The following is a 22,556-nucleotide window of genomic DNA, read 5'->3' on the forward strand; positions in this document are numbered from 1 at the left end:
CTGACAAATGGGTCAAGAAGATGTGGTTTATCTATCAATGGAATACTACATGGCAATGAGAAAGAATGAAATCTGGCCGTGTGTAGCAACATGGATGGAACTTGAGGGTGTTAGGCTCAGCAAAATAAGTCAGTCAGAGGAGGACAGATACTGTATGTTTGCACATATAGGTGGATTAGGAGGAAGTTAACAGAGAACCATGGGGGAGAAGGGGAAAAATAGTGGGAGAGAGGGAGGAAGGCAAACCATGAGAGACTCTTGAATGCTGAAAACAAATGGAGGGCTGATGGGGGTGGGGGAGAGGGGAAGGGGGATGATGGGCATGGAGGGGGGCACTTGGGGGGGATGAGCACCAGGTGTCATATGGAAACTAACTTGACAATAAACTATTAAAAAATAGATGGATAGATAGATAGATAGATAGATAGATAGATAGATAAAAAGGAATAAGCCACTACTAACAAGATTTGGCTCTTTCCCAGCTACAGCAAAATTTTACTTCCAGTATCTCTTGTCCCAGGGACAAGAAAAAAGTCACATGAAGAGAGTCATCCCTACACAAGTTATCAGTTCACCTCTCTTTAGTTTTTATTAGGGGCAGAGGGGAGACACAGGGAGAGTGAGAGAGAAAATCCCAAGCAGGCTCCACACTGTTAGTGCAGCGCTCTACACGGGGCTCCATCTCAGCACCGTGAGATCACGACCTGAGCCAAAATCAACAGTCGGAAGCTTAGACAACTGAACCACCCAGACACCCACCTCTCTTTAGTTCTGAACATTTGGCTACATTAATAAAGACTCAGAACAGGTTTTTATTTTTCATTTCTTCCCACTGTCTCAAACTCCCCTGAAATGCTACAAAATTCACCTTCAAAATAACCTTAGAAAAATAAACATTTATTGCATTTTACTGTCAGTTGTTCACAATAGTTTTAGAATTCTTTTAAAATTAATATCTTATTGGGGCGCCTGGGTGGCTTAGTCGGTTAAGCGTCCGACTTTCGCTTAGGTCATGATCTCATGGTTCGTGGGTTCAAGCCCTGCGTCGGGCTCTGTGCTGACTGCCAGCTCGGAGCCTGGAGCCTGTTTCAGTCTGTGACTTCCTCTCTCTCTGACCCTCCCCTGTTCACGCTCTCTCTCTCTCTCTCTCTCCTAGAAATAAATTAAAAATAAATAAATAAATAAAATTAATATCTTATTTACACACACCCAAATATCAAGTCTCATTTCATTACACACACTTTACCCAGATTTTTTAAAACTTGGGGCGCCTAGGAGGCTCAGTCGAGTGTCCAACTCTTGATTTCAGCTCAGGTCATGATCCCAGGGTCGTGAGACTGAGCCTCATGTCAGGCTCTGCACTAAGCATGGAGTCTGCTTAAGATTTCTTCTTTCTCTCCCTCTGCCCCCTCCCCCACTTGCATTCTTTCTCTAAAAAATGGGGGGAAAAGGGAGAGAAGACCCGGATGGCTGAGTCTGTTAAACGTCCAATCTTGGCTCAGATCATAATCTTGCAGTTTGTGATTTCGAGCCCTGCATCAGGCTCTGTGCTAACAGCTCAGAGCCTGGAGCCTGCTTCAGATTCTTTGTCCTCCCCACTCTCTGCCCCTCCCATGCTCATGCTCTGTCTCTCAATAATAAATATATATTAAAATTTTTTTTTCTATTTAAAAAAACAAAACAAAATAAAACATTATCTTAGAGCTGTCTTGGGCATGCACAGGAGGGTCAACGGCTGAACAAATCCTAGTCTTGGGTATACAATTTGGTAACTGGTTTAAAATAAACTTTATACTAAAATTAGCAATGACTTATTAGAATTAGATTAGAAAACCATATACATAAAAGTGTTTTTTTTAAAAAAACTAAAACCTGAAAATAATATTTTTTTGGTCTTTTGAGAGAGAAGGAGAGGGTGCGAGTGAGTGAGGGGCACAGAGAGAGAGAGTGAGAGAGAGAGAGAAGCAGAGCTAACCTGAACTGGGGCTCCTGCTTAGCCGATGCGGGACTCGAACTCACAAACCACAAGATCATGACCTGAACTGAAGTCAGATGCTTAACCGACTGAGCCACCCAGGCACCCATAAATGTTTTTCAAGTTGCTACAGGTTACTTTGTCCTAAGCTAGGGATAATGTTTTCATTGAGAGGGACTTCAGTTAAAGCATTTGAGAAGAAAGAAAGGCATGGTGATTTCAGCGACTGCGCTGAAGCTATTTCCCACTTAGTGTATCAGAAGTAGTTAATCACACAAGCTCTGACGCCAGGTGGCCTGTGTTCAAATCCTGCTTCCGACACTGTGTCGCCCTGAAAAAATTATTTAAGCTTTCTCTCAAGAGTCCTCATTTATAAAAAGAAGAGTAACAGTATTTTTCATCATAGAAAAGAATATTAATGAAGATTAAATGAGATAACACCTTTAAAATATATGGAATAGTGTCTGACCCACAGTTAGAGTTCAATAAATATTAACCATTACTTTTGTCCCTTAACGCTGCCATTGGTTGACTCTTTAGAGATGCAGTATTCAAGGGAGATGATGTATGTGCATGTTTGTAAAATATATACTAAAAAATTTTTAAATAGCCGTGCTTTTTTCATGATTCTAAATGTTTCAGCCTCATCAATTTAAGGCCACCAAGGTCACTGAAGTGCAACAAAATCAGGTTTACTGACTCATTTTAATAAGCAAGAAGAACCATGGGATAGCTCTCCAAACAAAGGAAAAGACAGTTCTCGGGGATTCTGGGGGAAGTGTGCAGTGTCAATGAAAGTGAAATGAAGCAGCACTGTGACAGGTTCAAAGCAGAGCTTCGTGAATCATCACCTTCACATGGACCGAGGGTCCCTGTTCCCTGGAACCTCCAAAGTTATGGTAAACATGGAATGGTTAGTCCAGAAAACCCTTATCTGTAGCTGTAAACCTGAGTTAGAAATGAGGGTGCCTCTCTGTCAAAGTGACTGAAACCCTCCAGGCAAGAATAGGGTGTGTCACTCTTACAGATATCATTTCAAATGGCAATGTCTGAGATTTGAGAGAGCAAAGTTTCTCAGTGAGTCAGAAAGCAGTAGTCTTTCAGAGAAGGTTATCATTATGACATTTTACAGCTGCTGTGTATACTTGGAAAACAATATTGCTCCCTGTGAACTTTGTGGCTGGCTTTAGTATCTGTTATTCCAACCTGATAAATGGCTGGGGAGATTTTACTTCGTCAGTCTGAGCCCATTTTTACTTTCTCCAAAGTAACATGAATTCATGAAGAAAATGGGAAAATACACAAAGCATGACATTCAACATCAATCACAATTAACATTTGGTATGTATTTCCAGACTTCTATTCAAACATTTTTTTGTCTTATAAGACTAGATTTATGCTATAAAAGGCCTTGGAGCCTTTTCATTTTATCGATTTAAACTATCTTCCAAAAGTATTAAATACTCTGATAAGATACCATTGTTATATGGTAATCCATCATACAGATATGTCAACATTTTCTTAACCCAACACTAACTGTCAGGCATTTTAGTTATTTCAAGCTTTTCTCTATTTTAAATAAAATTGCAAGAAACATTCTTGGAGAAATTGTTTCACACATCTGTGATTATTTCTTGAAGATAAATTCTTATGATGAATAATAACTATCAAAAAGAATGCATTTTGTGACCTGCTTTTCATATTATAAAACGATGTGCACAAAGGCAAGAATTCAGACTCCTACCAGCAAGACATGAAGTTGTCTGTTTTTCTACATCCCTGCCGACGCCAGGTGTTAAATTTGTGTAATCTTCACCGGTATCACGAACAAGGAAAACTACTGCAATTCAGTTTTTATGTTTGAGTACTAATGAGGATAACAAGGTTCTGAGCTCTTTTCACTCAGTGTGTTTAATGGGATAGAGAGAACGTGCCAGGGAGCTGGAGCACAGAGAGGGGAAATGTTTTCAGTCAGGACTCAGAGGAGTGAAAGGCGCTTTTCACTACAGGGGCTTTTAAACCGTTTTCCCATCTTACTTGTGTGTAGAAGGCAGCTGATTCCACAGAAAGACTAAGGCACGCTTCCTAACCTTTTTGTGGCACGCGTGGCAAATGATAAGATTTGAACAGAACACCGAGGTAATCAGCCATCCCAGGCCCTACCCAGACACCTGGAGGGCTGAGGAAACCTTTATCTCCACATGCCTTTGCACGCGTCACACCAGTTAAAAAGTTCTGGACCTCAGCAGCCTGAGGTAGCCTGAACTTACGTAAACACACATCCACAATTCATGTTATATGTACAGAGAATAACCTGGAAATATCTATACCGTTATTAACAGTTGTCATCTGTTGGCAATGTGACTTCTATTTTCTTCATCTTGTATAAATTTTCCTAAAATAACAGGTAACCATATATTCATTTTCTAGTTCCCGAAGTCTATGGAAATTACATGTTACAAAAAGCAAGCAAAGCTATGTCACCACAGACTAGCTGGTGTCTTTCAGTTAACCTCAAGAAAGCCAAAACTTTTCTGTCCGCCACCTGTACCTTGTTTTTACTAGTGTTCCTCATATTTTTAGATTAGCTATTAATGTCACTATAAAGTGCTTATTTATAGACCAACGTATAGCACCACTGCTGTTACAGTCCATTCTCAATTTCTGCATAAAGCATTTTCATTCAGCATGTTTACTGAATATCCTCTTAAGTTGCCTAGTTTTATGCTCTGTATTGAAAATATCTTAATGACTTTCTTATACACTTTAAGTGAATTCTTTTTCTTTTTTTTTTTTATGTTTTATTTATTTCTAGGAGAGAGAGAGAGACAGCGTGAGCAGGGGAGGGTCAGAGAGAGAGGGAGTCACAGACTGAAACAGGCTCCAGGCTCTGAGCTGGCAGTCAGCACAGAGCCCGACGCGGCGCTCGAACCCACGAACCGTGAGATCATGACCTAAGCAAAAGTCGGACGCTTAACCGACTAAGCCACCCAGGCGCCCCTTAAGTGAATTTTTCTGAAAGAAGACTGTGTAGCCTCCTCCTCTGGTGCCTTAACCCTATTCAAGTGACAATCTGAGAATTCTGTTGCCTTCTCCGGATCACTGTTTTATCTTTAGGTGTTACTAGGACCTAGCATGCCCTGAGAACTGTGCTGATGCATTACATGCATTATCTCACTTAATTATCACAACAGCCTTAGGAAATAGGAACTATTTTCCCTATTTCACAGTTAAAACTAAGGCTCAGAGTTTACATGACTCACCAGAGCCATGCAGCCTAGAAGCAGAAAAGCCGGGTGCAAACCACGTCTGTGAAATCCAGGCCTATCTGACTCGAGCCCATGTTTGCAGGTAGAGTCCACTTTGGATGCTGGACTGGTCGCTGTAGGCTGACTTCTTATGTTGCTAACCCTCATCTACCTCTAGGAGAACTGTGGTGCTGTCTAGTGCAGGGTCCTCAAAGACAGAACTTGTGTGGCCTCTACTCACAAGGCTCGTGTTGGCTCATGAGAGCTGGCTGTTAACTTCAGGAATTAGAATCTACCATTATTAAAATTACACAAACTTCCAATTAAATTATACTTCTTATTTTTTAAATTTTTTTTAAAAAGTTTATTTATTTAAGTAATCTCTACACCCAATGTGGAGCTAAAATCATGACCCCAAGATCAAGAGTCATGTACTCTTTCTGACTGAAATTAGGCACCCCTAATTTACACTTTTCAAAAGGTAAAAGTACTTAAAATTCATCATTTCCTAACAATTTCATTTTTCTATAATCTGTGTTCAAGGTTATTTACATCAATTGTATGAGCATGATGGAAACATTATGTATAAAATGGCGTGCAACTGCAACTCTCTTCCCAATGGTGTCATGCTTAGTAATTCAGAAATCAGCAAATGTTCCAAGTCAGAGTTTCTTCCCCCTCCCAGGAAAAGCAAATTGTTAACATTACCAGCACACCACTTCTACACTATTCACTACCTTCCTTCAGGGCTCCTTGTGAATCATAAAATTCTTTTCTCTTGAGTAGAGACCTAGCACCACAACTTTTGTTTGTTTTAAAGAAAAGAGCACTACTCATCCACCTCACTGCCACCTCTTGATGTTTCATTCTAAATAGAAGAGGCTCCATCCTGGGCCTCCCTCCACCTCTCCCTCACTCTCTCTTCCATGCCCTAGAGAACGAAGAGGTCTTTAATCTGACCACAGGGAAGGAAAAGCTGGGCACATTGAGCACAGCCCTTCTGTTCTCCTTCCTCTTAAGAGCATGTGTTCTCTGCCTCCAATGGCGGCCAGCAAGTGGACTCGGCACCCGCCAGAAAGATGGGAAATCAGAGACAAAGCCAGGTGGGAAAGAATGTCTGATTCTGAGACTCAGTTTTAGAGAATCACTGTTTGCATATATAAGCTACCTTCTCCATCATCTTATCAGTAACACGAGCACACTTTTTTGCCTTCAATTGGCTTTATCCCTTGGACCTAAAGTGGTTCAGACCTCAGGCTGGAGAGAGGAACCTTCCTATTTATTGGGCATCCTCAAACCTCCAAATAAGACACTGCATTCTAGTGGGCCGCAAGCAACTGATAAGTGTTCACAATGAAGTTAAATCTATTTGCAGTCCTTGGTCTGATGATTGTAACAACAACAGTAGCACCTAACAATTAGGAATATGCAGATCCTGGGCTAAAAAGCTTTACATGAACTGACTCATGGTCCTCACTGTCATTCATAAAGCAGACAGACCTTACTCAGAGTAAGCCAAGGTTGCTCCAATTATAAGCGCATCATGAATTCTTTAATTTCAGAGAGATCTTAAACTTCCTTATACCAAAATTTCCCCTTGTATCAAATTTTCCATTGCTGTCAATCTTTCCTCCCAAATGAAGTTATTTTATTTTCTGATATGTTTAACTACCACCTCTGTGCCCTCTGCTATTTCTCAGACACAAACAGAAGGAATCATTTTCTGCAGTCAATGTACTTTTACTTTTTATAAAACTGAAAGATCGTTTTGAACGTTTTCCATCAGCAGCCTCGCATTCTAATGCATTTTTTAAAACTAAATTTATATTCTTTTCATAAAAATTTGCCAAGTTTCTCTTTGTTTTACACTTCGTGATTTCTCATCTCCTTGTCCGCCCACATTAACCTTTCCTTCGCAGTTTATATGTGCTTAACTGATTTCTGACATGGTGTACCAGTTTGTCTGAGGGTATGCTTGATTTCTTTTCCCAGGTTCCTCTGTAACATAATCCAGTTTTACTGCTCAGGAATCACAATGTATCTTCAGAATCACTGTTCAAAACACCATTCAAATACTTTCAATTCTTCTATACAGAAGCATGAAATTTTAATTTTAATTTTTTAGTCTATTATCTTCATGTGCAAATGCACCTAAACTAATTCGGAGATGAAAATCCATCCCCTTAATATTTGAAGAAAAAAAATATTTAGCAAACCCCCTCAGTCTCTCACTTCACTGGTCGTTACTATCTCTTAAAATTAATCTCTTATGCGCACCGCCTCTTGCTTTATCCTAGTACAACAGAAAACACATCGATCTCGGTCCACACTCAACAAAAAGGTTTCCTTCATTTCTCCAAGCTAAATAACACTTAGCCTTTTTAATTTTAAACCTTTTATTGTTATAATTGCCTCTCTACTATATTTAGATTCACCATGTTGCTCTTTAAATAAGGGGTCAGAAATAAACAAATCCAGAAACTGAAAAATCTAATGAAGTTGATTAGATCAGTTGATTAGTTGGCCTGGAAGCAAATGAAATTACAGCAGTCACAGGCCACTCTGATTTTCTTTATCACTCCTGCCTCTCTGGCAGTCTATCACCATCTCAGTAACAAATGATGGTACTTCTGATGGGACTTTTCTCTGTGCCAAGGGCTAGTGCCTGCAAAGGCTCCTAGACAGAAGAGGGTTATCTCACCCTTGTGGGAAATCCCACAGGGTTGGGCTGAGTGTCACTGCTGTTTTCTGCCCACCTGGCTAGTAGGCTACCCACCCTTACATGTGAGATTTCAAGTCAGATAGACCTGAGTTCGAATCCTAGCTATTACTCACTAGCTAAGTGATCCGGGACAAGTCACTCTACTTCCTTCAACTATAAAATGAGAGTAGTGGGCATAACCTGTAAACCTCCGAGAACAAATCTGGGATATGGGATCTTGGGTTCTCTATCCGACAAATGTCCAGTCCTGGAAAATCATATTTGTCCAATCTATATGTATGATGTACACTATCCTGCCTTGCTAGAACTGTACAACATAGATTATTAGACTAAAAGTCATCCCACCACCCAGATGGGCAGTGGGAAATCTGGTCAGTTGTCCTTGAAAATCCTCCATCAACATGACATTTCGATTCCTGGCTTCTGTTTTCGTTAGCAAAGTGGATCCCTGCTTCTACTAGAAGACACTGGAAAACTCAAAATGTTCTACCAGTCCAGCCACCACATCCTCACTTCAACATCTTGGATGCCAGAAAAGAAAAAACAAATAGCTACAAAGGACAGTGAGATATCCAGTTGTTAACTTTTTAAAAGCCCAGGTGATCCTAATATACAGCCAAGGTCAAAACCCACTAGTTTGGTGCTCCTAAAGGGAGCACTTCGAGCTCTATAATCAATCCTACTGTAAAAGCAGCTCTTGCTGACTCAGAAAAAAAACAACCACAGAACTACAAATATCACTATCGAGGTTTTTTCGCTTGGTTGTTTGTTTTTTGATGCATTTCAACCCAACAGAGTTTAATGACTTGACTTCCTTTAGAAAATATACATCTCCCAAATATGTATGAAATAAAAGTGCACAATTCCATCAACTACTTAGTCTAAGTAAGACACATTCTCCACCTTAGGCAGTCTATCTCAAAATCTTACTGAGAGCAATGTGCAGATAGTAACCTAAAATGCTAATAAAATCAGACAGCAGAGTATTCTAATTGCAGAAGAAAAACAACAGAATAGTTCAGACTATGACTGAAGAAACCAGCTCCATTAGTGCTGGGCAGCTGATAAGCTTCATCGATGCTGTCTTTAGACAGGAGTCGGATGGAAAGCAAGTTTGACTATCAGTAACGGTAAGCAGACCTGACCCTCTAATAGAGAGCAAATTTTCCATCAGATAAATAATGAGTAGCCAAGTAGCCAGATTATTTGTGCAACATCACCTTTTTTGAGCAAAAAGATAACTCTGCCACTGGAGAGTTGTTCCTGGTAGCCTTTCTAGTTCAATCTGTGCAAGAAGCAGAAAACATAGGTTCCCCTCTGGGTTACCCTCACATACAGTGAATAGGGACACTGCCCCTTGGATAAAAGATACACCAGTGCCATACCAAACACAACTGCCACACATTTTCTCATAGAGCAAAGCCCAAGGAACTGTCTCATAGTTCTAGGTCAGGGCAAGATGCCTCAGGATAATACAGTATTTATAAGAGTGTTCAGAAACTAACTCTGGATGTACACATCTCTCATTGAGAAAAATGCCTTCACAGTATTTTTCCCCAAAGTTCTTGAGGGGCCTCGCTTGTTGAGGGGGCTATATATGCTTCAGGATCCCATAATTGACACTGCCTACTGCAAGAATTCTGCAGCCCTTCAAAGAGAAGTCATCAACATATTTCCCAAGATTTACATGAGGAACTGAAAGCTTATAAAGAGACGGGGCGGGGGGGGGGGGGGGGGGGGGGGGGGCAGAAAAATAGGTCATTCCAGTTGCACTCAGTCATTACATAAACATAATTCAATCTGAAAACGTATTCTTTTTGTTTCTAATAGAATGGGCACTTTAAGAATTTGATGATGCTTCCAAGGGTCCTCCACATGGACTCTGAACTTTGTTGGAAACAGGCCCCAACAGTGAAGTGGAGGGCACAAATGAGCATAGGAATATATATGGGATTGGAATAATGCACAGAAGGAAGATCCCTTGCTGGTGTCTTGTACTCTATCACTCCTTGTTGAGGGCAGGTATTCAGTAGGGAGAGATGGAGATAGGAAGAGGTAAGGAATCCACATTTTATTTTACTCTATCAAGTCACTGATGCTACTTCCAAAAATTCCCAACGGTAACCCAAAAAGGCATTCTTTAAAGTGCGAACAGCCCAAATTGTCCATCAACTGATGAATAAGTGAACAAAATGTGGTATATTCATACAACAGAATATTATTCAGCCAACAAAAGAAATGAGTATTGATTCATACCACAGCATGGATGACCCTTGGAAATAAGATGCTGAGTAGAGAAGCCAGACACAAAAGGCCACATGTAGCATGATTCCATTTGTATCACATGTCCACAATAGGCAGATCCACAGAGGCAGAAAGGAGATTAGGGGTTGTCAAGGGCTGGGGGGAGGGGCAATGGAGAGTGACTGCAAATGGGCATAGCATTTCTTTTTAGAATGATGAAAATATTCTGGAATTAGAGGTAATGGTTGCACAGTCTGAAAACACTAAAACTTACTGAATTATACACTTTAAAATGGTGAATTTAATGGGCTGTACACTGTATCTCAAGGTTTTGAAAGAAACAAAAAATGAACAAACAAAATAAAACACTCTTTAGTTCAGCATTTCTACTGCCCCTTAAGCCTGTCAGTGATCAACAGAGGGTCTGCCTCTCAACACACCCGGTGTGTTAGCCTTTAGTATTGCCCTATTTATGACATCAGGAGGAAGTGGTCTTCCAGAAGAGTTAAGAGCTCATGCCAATTTTGTTTCATCATTATAAAGGGAAAATGTCAAATCAGAATTTCTAGTGTACTCTTTGGTCACTCAGGTGGAGGCAGTCCAAAATGCTCCTACTGTGACAAAACCAAGCTGTCTCATCATCCTGGGGCTTTTGTTTTTTAAAGGTCAATTCTTGCTGAGTTAGTTTTTTACCTATGAGATGAGGAACTGCCCAACATTAAGATATCTATAGCATTTCAAATAGTTCTGAGCCTTTGATTAGCACATTTTGAAAAAGGTGGACTATTAATTTTAATCAAGATCCATTCATATTATAATACAGAACTGTGCTAGCAAACCAATGGTTGACCATTCAAAACAATTACTTCTGATTTTAAAAAGCCTTTTGGTACCTTTTTGTTATATGGTTATCTAGGTCAACATGTGTGCAGTGCTGGGATTTTTTTGTTTGGTACACAAAACAGAAAACACTCACTTATAAGTCTGGAAGTAGAATGAATACTGATTCAGTTAAGTATCTGTCATCATTGATCTAAGTTGTTATCTTAAACTCCCTTGGACTTACCAAATGGTCCCCATCTGACTGTATTGTGAAAAGACTACTTAACAGGGAAAAAGTACTTAGGAATGCCATGCCTCCACAATTTATCAACACGAAGTACCATCTGCTCACAAACAATGTCTTAAGAGAAAACTCCAATTTCACAGAGGGTGGTCATGACACCTTTGTCACACCACATGCGATACATCTGGGGACAATAGGTGTAGGAGCATCAGGTAGAGAAATATTGAAATACTCCTCTGAACAGCATCTCCAGCACTTGAGGGGTGTGTGTGTGTGTGTGTGTGTGTGTTGGCAATTTTAAGGGGAAGAGGAGGCAACAAAGATGTCCTGTCATTGTGAGCTCTTTCACATTCTACGGAATGACACTTTAAAAGGAGTCAAAGAAAGCCATGGAAAGGATGATCTTTGAGTGGGCATAACCTGTAAACCTCCGAGCACAAATCTGGGATATGGGATCTTGGGTTCTCTATCAGGTCAATTGCCACAATGATCAAAAAGCAAATTACTTACCAGAAGCAAAACTGACACATCAGACTTGCCTTTCTTCCCTATGTATTATTTTTTGGGGACACTAAAATAGAGGAGAAACTACAGAAGCCTAGAAAATCCACAAACTGTACATTACAATATTAGCATACTGTATATGCACGTTTTAGAGAAATAAAATATAAATACACAAAAACACATTCAATGCCTCTAAGATATCTCAAATACAGTAAGGAAGACTGAACTCCCCTATAAAAGAGACTCCTGTGGTACATTTGAAACATATTTTTTCAAAGCAATTAGTCAAGAACCCATGATTCCCAAACCTGGGCCTACATTTTCTAAGAAACATGAAAATCAACCAATGTTCTACTATGTAATTTTAAAAACACATCATCTCCTTCCAATGCTTTTCTAAGGTAAGCATCTGCTTATCCGGCTAAGCAGGTCCTTCTACAATGACACAGCTTTCAATCTATTAGAACCTAATTACTTGAAAAACACGATACTTTAAAAAAAAAAAAAAAAAAAGACTAATTCCTCTGCTAAAGGAGAAGCTGGATAAATTTACTGGTCACTGAATATAGGCTTCCTTGTGCCTCCCTGACAACCACATTTTATTTTAACCTAACAAGGGAGAGGAAGATAATTAGCAGCTATTATAATTTAGCTATAATTAAAGGCAAAATACCTTAGTTGCTTCAAGAACTCAACATCTGAGTTGCTGTTAATAAGCTTGATGAACTCTTCATAAGAAGGAGCATAGGTGTAGGCTCTTTTGTGATGTTCATTCATCTGTTCTCTGCGCTCCAGCTGGGCAAGCAGCATCTGGTTGATGTAATCTGGATTACTAAGTAACTCCACTACCGGCTTCAAGACTGCGGGACAGAAAAGAAAGCACCACTGAAAATGGTACTGTCCTATGGAGGAACTGTTTTCCCTTTACAGAACTGACACAACACTCAGGAGATGTGTTTAAACTACCCAAGTGGGGAACATACGAACAACTCGAATATTCAAAACATGTGTGCATGAACAGACAGCTGCCCATCCCTCTAGGTATGCTACCAGCTAGGGCTGCAAGCCAGTGGCTGTCTTAACAAATGAGTTAACTTTAAAGGAATAATGAAACAAAGTCATTTGGAACCCAAGTTCCTAACAAACACATCAAAATTAAGTACACAGATTATTTTTTCTTTTATTTCTTTTATAAAGTTTGTTATGTGCTGTGTGCCAAAACAGGAAATTGAACATGCTCTCAACTGGTGAAAGCAGACCTCAGGGAAGAAGCTGTTAAAAAGCCAATGATACTACTACCAATCCACCCTACCAACTTTCGGTTAAAAAGTTCCCTTTTCTCTGTGGTTGGTATCCACTAACAGCCACAGATAATAAATGAAATATTCCATAAATGCACATCAAAGGCAGTGTTATTTGAGATTTTGAGTCAAGAGAAATTTCTCTTAGGTTCTATTTTCTTCCACTTTTCTTATTCTGGTCAAGCGTCTCCTCAATATACTTTCTGTAGTAATTCATTATATTATAGTACAGATCCTTTTTTATTTATTCCATGTTCACAAAATTATGTATAAGCATTATCAATGAATCTTCTATCTTAAAAGTGTTTTAAGTAAATGCACACTGGAGTATATTCTTTCCTTGATGTATATATTATTGACCTGGGTAACTCAAAACCTATCCCAAATGGATGTACCCCTGTGAAGAGCGTAAGGACTGATTATCCTCTGTCAAAATAAACAACAGAATGAACTATGCACTTGGCAACATGTTACATAAAAACTTGATTATCATGGATGGCCAAAAAATGCTCTCTTTGAGTGACACTTAAAGTCTGAAAATTTGAAAAGATTTTAGCTCCCCTACGTCCCACAATATACAAGGTCTGCATTGGTGTATACAAAGTGTTATCCCATTAGTGTGTAGCACATTTGTTCACACAACCATCACATTAGTAATAGGAAGTATTTATACAAGTACCTTTTGTGATGGGCATGGAGGAGGGCACTTGTTGGGATGAGCACTGGGTGTTATATGGAAACCAACTTGACTATAAACTATTAAAAAAAAAAAGTACCTTTTGTTGTGAGAATTTCTGCAAGCATTATACGTAAACTGAGAGACTGGACATCCTTTGAGGGGAGCAGACAGAACACCAGAACCCGAGAACACATTTGTAGGAATCTCACTTCATCATGGGAGTTCCTCAAGCATGCACGCAGCACAAAAGGCCGTGGCTGTTCTTCATGTCTAAAAAAAAAAATCAATGAAGAGAGGGAAGAGGAAGGAAAGAAATCTCCGGAAACAAACTGGTTATGGATCATTAAGTATAAAATATCTCAAATGGACAAAATATCTGTTTTAATAACTGTGTCCACTCCTCAAAAATATCAATAGCCAATAATTTTCTCAATCACATGAAAAATGCAAATGCATAGCTTTTTGGGGTTTAAAACCTTAAGTAGCATCAACAATTACACACGACTCCTAAATCATAGCAACAATCCAGGAAAGTAGGAATTTAATCCTTCTGGGTACTTTAACTGGATTATTTTTAAGTCTCCTAGATGTCTTCTTAAATGTGATCTACAACTTCATTAAAAAACGAAACAAAACAAAACAAAAAAACCTAAGAAAGCATAAGCCAGGGTCACTAGCCAGCTTTCCTGAAAAGGTCATCATGAGATAAAAGTTCTGTGGTTCTCCTCCTGAGGAGAGGGTCCATGACTTAATATCACATGAATTGGTGGCAAATTGCCTTCTGTGAGGCTCCAAGGTTGTTTTCTTTTTTTAATTTGTTTTATTTGAGACACAAAGAGACAGAGATTGAGTTGGGAAGGGAGGGAAGGGGCAGAGAGAGAGAGAGAGAGAGAGAGAGAGAGTGTGTGTGTGTGTGTGTCAGAGAGAGAGAGAGAGAGAGAGAGAGGGAATCTTAAGCAGGCTCCACACTCAGTGCAGAGTTCAACACAGGGTTCAATCCTACGACCCTGGGATCATGACCTGAGAGGGGGAATCTTAAGCAAGCTCCACACTTGGTGCAGAGTTCAACACAGGGTTTCATCCTATGACCCTGGGATCATGACCTGAGCTGAAATGAAGAGTCAGACACTCAAATGATGTGGGAGCCACCCAGGCACCCCCCCATACCCCCACCAAGTATATTCTCAATAGTCTTGCCCACCCTGGTCAGAGGTTTCCCTCTCAGTACTGACCTATCCTTATCCCAGCACCACTAATTTGGAGGATCTGAGTGAAGAGGAGTGGAAACTAGAACTTTCTATACCTCCTTTTCCCAGAGTATCTTGATAGCAGTAGTGACCAAAAAAGACTGGGAAGCTAATTTTTCTAATATCTAATAACTAATACCAGGTAAGATGCAAAGTTTAGGACTTCTCACAATAACTAGTGGTCAATCCTGGGGATGGGGTGGAGGTCACCACACAGGAGAGCAATCCTAATGGGATTTCACAGGAAATGAAACAAATGCATATTGGCACCTTTACAACTAGATCTCCTGGGAGTTCACTGCACTTGCTTTTTGCACTAGAAAATGAAGACTAGTTTCCAGAGTAGGTATTCTAAAAAATAAAGATTTCCTCTTTGTCTTCTATGACAAGCAAGAGAAACTCAATACTAAGGTACAAAGCCAACAAAAGAAACAGATTTTAAGAATAAGCCTTTGCATATGTACTGATATATGTTGACTTTTTTAAAAATGGCACCTTCAGGTGTGCCTAGCTGGCTCAGCTGGTAGAGCATGGGACTCCTGGTTTTAGGTTCAGGAGTTTGAACCATTGAGGGTAGAGTTTACCTTAAAAAAATTACAATGTTATATTTAAAATGGCATCCTCAACTATTTTAAACTAACTATGCTGCCAGCTAGAGTTGTTATTTTAATATAGTAAGATCTAGATGCTATTTTTGTCATGTCAAGCACTTTTAAGGGTAAAATTTTACTTTACAATGTGTATTTGGTTAATGATTATTGGGAAAAGCTGATCCCCCCAAAAAAACTAACAAGTGAGGCTTCTTTAATCAGTCTCAAAGAGTAAACAATCCCCTCTCTGTTCCCATGAAAGGCAGATCATAAAAAACAGCCTGGCCCTCAGACTCTACAAATTCATCTGCCTCCTAGAACGGATTTAGGGGAAAACTTTCCAAATGAGCCAAAGGCCAGACACTGGTCAAAACAGTTCGATCTATGGAAAAAAGAGAGGCAAAGGCTTCGCTGGAATCCCTCTGTTCAACAACTCAAGCAGGATACTCCCATCACGCCCTCTAGTCCGTGGACATCAGGTATTGCTTGAGAACCCATGAGGCACGTGGCTACTGCTGGGTCAGGAGGTGTCCGTGTGCCTTCTTCATCCAGGCAGCAACCTCCTGTCCCAGTGCAGATCAATCATTTGTTTACTGCAATTCCTACTACTTCCGTGTGGGTTCTCATTCCTTGAGTGACCAGACGAACATTAGCCTTTTATAAATTTCCTATGTACAACATTACTTAATCATCCCACCCACACCAAGAAGCAGATATCATCACCACCACTTCACAGATGAGAATACTGAGGATGTGAGTGGTTACGTGAATAGTCTAAAGCTAGAAGTAATAAATGGTAGAAATAAACCCTCCTGTTCTGCCTGACTCTCAAGTCCAGACTCTTCACACTGCTCTCTAATCAAAGATCGCAAAGATTAAAAGGGGAGGGGACATTTCAGATATAAAGACAGAATACATTAGTAAAAATTACTTTCTCCCTTAAACAGCATGCCTGTGCTTGACAAGTAAACAAAACATAAAGAGGCTATAAAAAGAATGTGAAATTCAAAAGGTTATTGATTAAACAGCATACAAAGAATCAGTTTTAGATTTTCCTGAAACATGCTGGAACAAGACAGATGGGACAAAGGAAGAAGAAGCAGAGGCAAGAAGTGAGTGTGATCTGGATGGGTTTACAGCAGCAACAGAATGTCGGCCTGCAAATAAATACGAGCTGACTGGAAAGCTGCCTCCACACAACTGCCTAACAGCTATTGTGCTGTTTTTATTAATGCAATTTATTATTCGCTTGTCTGACAGTGGCCAATTCAATTGGGTGCTTCCAGGATGCCAAAGTCATTTTACAAAGTCAACAGATACCGGCACACCAATAGAGATTTCTAGGATGAGGGCACTGTTAACCCAGAGCAGGCAAGTGTAGACACAGCCATCAAACACGCTGTCTGCCAGTCTCACTGTGTGATCTGTAGAAGATAATGCACAATCAGATAGGAGTTCTCTGGGGTTCACTTCCAGGGCACCATCATCTATATGAAAAACACCCGTAACCTACTGGCACTCTTCCAAATGATTGTAATACCAGGACAGAGTGGATTTTTTTTTCTTTAATAAAAATCATCAACTAGAGCTTCTGGGCATAGCCCAGATATCAGCAAAATAAATCTACCATTGGTATAAGACAACTAGAAGCCCAAGGAGAATGCGTTTCTAAAATGGAATCAATTCTCTGTTTCTATTATTGCAATGCTTTACCCATACCTTTAGATTAGTCAAAAAAGCAGTAATTTCAGAAGCTGGCAAATGTCTCCATGAAAAATAGATATTCATGTTCAAATTAGATAATCATAAAAATACTAAAATTTCTCTAACCACTTGCTCTTCTCCCAAACCTAAATCCATCAGTCTTCTAACTGGAATAATCCATGGATTTAAAATACTGTCCTCTGTTGGACCATAATTTAACTACTTTAAAATGACCATCCAGAGATGTCTGAGTGGCTCAGTTGGTTAAGAGTCTGACTTCAGCTCAGGTCATGATCTCACAGTTTGTGGGTTCGAGCCCCACGTCGGGCTCTGTGCTGACAGCTCAGAACCTGGAGCTTGTTACAGATTCTGTGTCTCCCTCTCTCTCTGACTCTCCCCTGCTGTCTCTGTCTTTGTCTCTCTCCCTCTCTCTCTCTCTCTCAGAAATAAAGAAAACATTTAAAAAAAAATTTTTTTAATGACCTTTCATGGAGTTCAAACAAGTCTTGGACAGTATCTGCCAGGCAGAATGAAGGAGCACTGTATACAACAGATACCACAGCCAGCCAGCAGGTGCTCCAAGGGATTGCTAGACACTCAAAAGTAGAGGCTGGAGGTTTTGAAACACCAGGGATAGAAGCCAAGAGTACTCATACTCTCACTTTCCTTATTAGTTCACATACTCCCTTACCAGAAGCTGCTTTCTCTAGCAACAACTGTTTGCAAAGGCTGGTCTGGGGACCCCTATGTGCAGTACAAAACATCACTCTTCTGTTTCACTCCTGTTCTCACAAGCACAGGAGAGCTTCCAGAGGCTACCCGATGTGTGCTGACATCACTCTGCTGGCTAATGGGAAGTGTGTTGTGTATTCATGCACTTCAAAACTTTCTTACTTCTAATATCTGACATGGTAAATATCAGTAGTATAACGAGAGGTGAGAAGGTATTAGGTTTAACAAGTGGCTCCCCAAGGGGAAAAACAGCTCTGATTTGTAGCACTTGCCCATTGCACGGTGTAAATACTCCCACCATGGCCAATTACAAGCTAACAAGGTGATGTTACTGATTTCCAAGTAGGGAAGAGACGAAGAGACGTGCACAGTCAGCTCTTGCAAACGAGTACAAGCTGGTTCCAGCTCCCCATGAGATAGGGCCCACATGACTTTTTAGAGTACAGACAGGTCCTGAGACCAAAAAAATCTGAGAACCACTGCTCTACAGTAGTTTTTTTCAAATCTAGGTTGTGACCCACAAGGAATAAAATGAAATTTAGTTAGTCTCCAACACCATTTAAAAACCTGTTAACAAAAGGTATCAATTATCACAGGTAATGAGAGTACAGTTTTTTGAAATTAGGTCACAATAGAAAATGTATTTCTTACTATGGGTCATGGTTTTTTAAACATGCATGGTTTTTTAAAATGCAAAACTGCATTAATTGCAACGCAGTGCGGGCAGAAAGCTGGAAAATACTAGGCATGAGATGGCTCTGTAAACGTTGGTCTCATAAGCTTGTGCTAGGTAGACTCAGGGAGAGAAAAGGATTCCTAGAAAGCGGCAATCTAGCCGGGGACAGGGAGCTGCTGCTGGACAATGACATTTGGCAGCTGGGCCCCACTGAGCAACAGCACAGGGCAGAACAGAACTGCTCACTGGTAAAGTCACACAGCAGGACTTCCTAGGAGAGAACAGCAGTTACCACCTGCCCAACAAGGATGCCAATGCTTATTCATGCTCCTGTGTGTCTGTCAGATACGTTCTCTCTTCCCTGAAAGTAGAGATCAAATAGTTATCAGTGAGAATAGGCCACATTAACTGTAAGGAGCCCCTCTCCTACTGAGTCCATATCCAAACAGGAAGAAGGCCACTCCTTTCAATAAGACGACTTTTACGTGCAAGTTAGAAATGCTGTAATTCAGCATTCAGGAGCAGGACATTCGGGGCACCTGGGAATGGTGTTGGGAAAACTGTGGACAGTAACATGCAGAAGAATGAACCTGGACCACTTTCTTACACCATATGAAAAAATAAACTCAAAATGGATGAAAGACTGAAATGTAACACAGGAAGCCATTAAAATCCTAAAGGAGAAAGCAGGGAAAAACCTCTTTGACCTCAGCCAGAGCAACTTCTTACTCAACATGTCTCCCGAGGCAAGGGAAACAAAAGCAAAAATGAACTATTGGGGCCTCATCAAAATAAAAAGCTTCTGGGGCACCTGGGTGGCTTAGTCGGTTAAGCGTCCGACTTTCGCTTAGGTCATAATCTCGCAGTTTGTGGGTTCGAGCCCCGCATCGGGCTCTGTGCTGACTGCCAGCTCAGAGCCTGGAGCCTGTTTCAGTCTGTGACTCCCTCTCTCTCTGACCCTCCCCTGCTCACGCTGTCTCTCTCTCTCTCTCCTAGAAATAAATAAAACATTTAAAAAAAAAAAAAAGCTTCTGCAAGGTGAAGGAAACAGCAAAACTAAAAGGCAACCAATGGAATGGGAGAAGATATCTGCAAAGTACATATCGATAAACGGTTAGTATCTAAAATTTATAAAGCACTTATCAAACTGAACACCCAAAAAATAAATAACCCAGTGAAGAAATGAGCAAAAGACATGAACAGACACTTTTCCAAAGACGACATCCAGATGGTTAACAGACACATGAAAACATGTTCGACATCACTCACCATCAGGGAAATACAAATCAAAACCACAATGAGAACCACCTCACACCTGTCAGAATGACCAACATTAACAACTCAGGAAACAACAGTTGTTTGCGAGGATGCAGACAAAGAGGAACCCTTTTGCACTGCTGGTGGGAATGCAAACTGGTGTAGCCACTCTGGACAACAGTACGGAGGTTCTTCAAAACATTAAAAATAGAACTACCCTACAACCCAGCAACTGTACTACTAGGTATTCATTCAAAGGATGCAGGAGTGCTGCTTCGGAGGGGCACATGCAACCCAATATTTACAGCAGTGCTACTGATCATAGCTAATGTATAGAAAGAACCCAAAAGTCCATCAACTGATGAATGGATAAAGAAGATGTGGTGTGTGTGCGTATATGTGTGTATATGTATACATATGTATGCATATGTGTATGTATATATATATATGTATGTATGTATGTATGTATGTATGTAACGGAATATTACCTATCCAAAAGAGTGAAATCTTGCCATTTGCAACAACGTGGATGGAACTAGAATGTATTATGCTAAGTGAAATTAGAAAAAGACAAATATCATATGACTTCACTCCTATGTGAAATTTAAGAAACAAAACAGATGAACTTAAGGAAAGGGAAGCAAAAATAATATATAAATAGGGCAGAGGACAAACCATAGGAGACTCCTAAATACAGAGAACAAACTGAGGGTTGGGTGAGGGGCATTAAGAAGGACACTTGTTGGGATGAGCACTGGCTGTTTATGTAGGGGATGAATCACTGAATTATACTCCTGAAATCATTATTGCACTATGTGCTAACTAACTTGGATGCAAATTTTAAAAAAAGAAAATGTAAAAAAAAATAGAAATTAGGCTAAAATAAGGAAAATGGTATTTCAGAATAAAAGTAGTAATTGTAATAATAATAATTAAATAAATAGTCAATTTTCAGGATACTATGATGAAACAGAGCTCTTAACACAGGACTTACAAAAAAAAATCATGAATTCTAAACTTTTCCAAAAATTGTAAATTCACATACACTCTTCACAGTACTCCTAACACTTAAAAAAAAAAAAATTCTCTATCAGCACACTATAATTATTACATCTCAATATATGTACATCTCAAGCCAAGTACCAGTGAGAGGCAGAAAATTCTAGACTGGACTCTGACCCCTTTCTACAAAAGAAAAATATTTTAATGTGAAAAAAAAAAGCGAGGGAAGTTGTTTATATTCAAACAGTTACCTGGCATTTGCAGCTTTCAGGTCACAGAAATGAGCAAGTAAAGTTCTTACAACATCATTGCAGACGACTTTAACCACATCCACGTGGCTCAGTCTGTGGCGCAGTTGTCTGGCAATTTCCCAAAAGTCTTCTAAGAGCAGATGGTAAAGCTGCCCCTCGTCTCTGCTGAGATTTCCATACCAGGACAGAACATAATCTCTGTAACTGTAGTCAAACACTACCAGGAAGAAACAGAGCAAGGAATAAAACTTTGATAAAACACCAAGACAGCATTTCTACCAGAAGCTACTACTTAACATTCACTGTTTAAAATATAAAGACAGGAGATAACAAAATAAGAGAAGACATAATCTTTCCTAAAATATTTCAAAATAAAAGATTCTCCTCTAACTAAAATTCTACGAGTGTGGTGACCATATGTCCTCAAAATTCATAGACGGGCCAATTTTTAAATATTCTATCTTGGTGCCAAACTATCTAAGTTTATCAAAACAACAGAGCATCTTATGCAGTGGCAATATCCTTATGGAGTGTGCCAGTCATCAGTTTATTGCCTCTCTGCTCCAAATGCACCATTTTCTGTCCTGCTTTAGGATACTGGAGATGGACCCCATAAACGTTTCTTCTTTGCCAACCCAGATCATGTCAAAGTTTGTCAGGAGAGGGTGCTGGAGAGACTCTAAAAGAGGAAGGGGCTTCTCTCCTGGTTGCCGTGTGCTCCTCTCTGACTGTCCCTGACGTGTGCTGCACACAGCAGCATGTGGGGCAGCAGATGGCACTCACCCCCAGCAGATTCCAATGGCACGCAGAGGGCAGCTTCCCAGAGAATTGTGCTAGCACCCTGGTGGTGGCTTCCTGTCACCTATGGTGTCTCCCCAAACCACTCTACCATCACATGGACCACAGCTATGCCCTCCCCAGTCAGGCCCGGATCTCAGCTCCAGGGTAAAGAAAGAACCCTCTCCCACTGTGTGCTCCTTAATGTGCTCTGCTTGGCCACCACCAGGGGTAGTGATCACTCCCATTATCTGCTCTTCCAGTATTCTTTGGAGTTCTCTCTCAGTAGCTAAGTCCCTTTACAAGTTGATAAAACTTTATATTAAACTTTCTTGTTCAGGTACTATGTGGTTTCTGTGTCTTAGTGAGACCCCAACTAACACAATGAGAATCCCATGAGTCAGGTATCACACCAGGCTCAGCATCTGTAGCTGATCACTTTCTCTCAAGATTTCCAGTCTCTCTTTTCTTAATTCTGGACCAATTTTATGCCTTAGAAATAAAAAACCTGAGCTCTAGACCAGTGACATCCAACAGAAAAAGGAAAGTCACATATGTAATCTTAAGTGTCTAGTAGCCAC

The 22,556-nt window shown here is 40.2% G+C and overlaps 1 protein-coding gene across 1 annotated transcript in view; it reads right to left on the reverse strand.

Annotated features, from left to right (window-relative positions):
- Positions 1-22,556, reverse strand: part of LOC120246380 — a gene marked incomplete at its 3' end in the record, with an annotated part of 69,720 nt that overhangs the window by 10,729 nt on the left and 36,435 nt on the right. Inside the window, exons 3-5 of the mRNA XM_039253858.1 lie at positions 21,199-21,415; positions 13,837-14,009; positions 12,433-12,619 (exon numbers count right to left, since the gene is read on the reverse strand). Of these exons, the coding sequence (XP_039109789.1) occupies positions 12,433-12,619; positions 13,837-14,009; positions 21,199-21,415 (577 nt within the window). The remainder of the gene's footprint in view (positions 1-12,432; positions 12,620-13,836; positions 14,010-21,198; positions 21,416-22,556) is intronic.

The sequence above is a fragment of the Hyaena hyaena genome, unplaced genomic scaffold, assembly GCF_003009895.1.
Source record: "Hyaena hyaena isolate Hyena2069 unplaced genomic scaffold, ASM300989v1 scaffold_467, whole genome shotgun sequence".
Classification (NCBI taxonomy): Eukaryota; Metazoa; Chordata; class Mammalia; order Carnivora; family Hyaenidae; genus Hyaena; species Hyaena hyaena.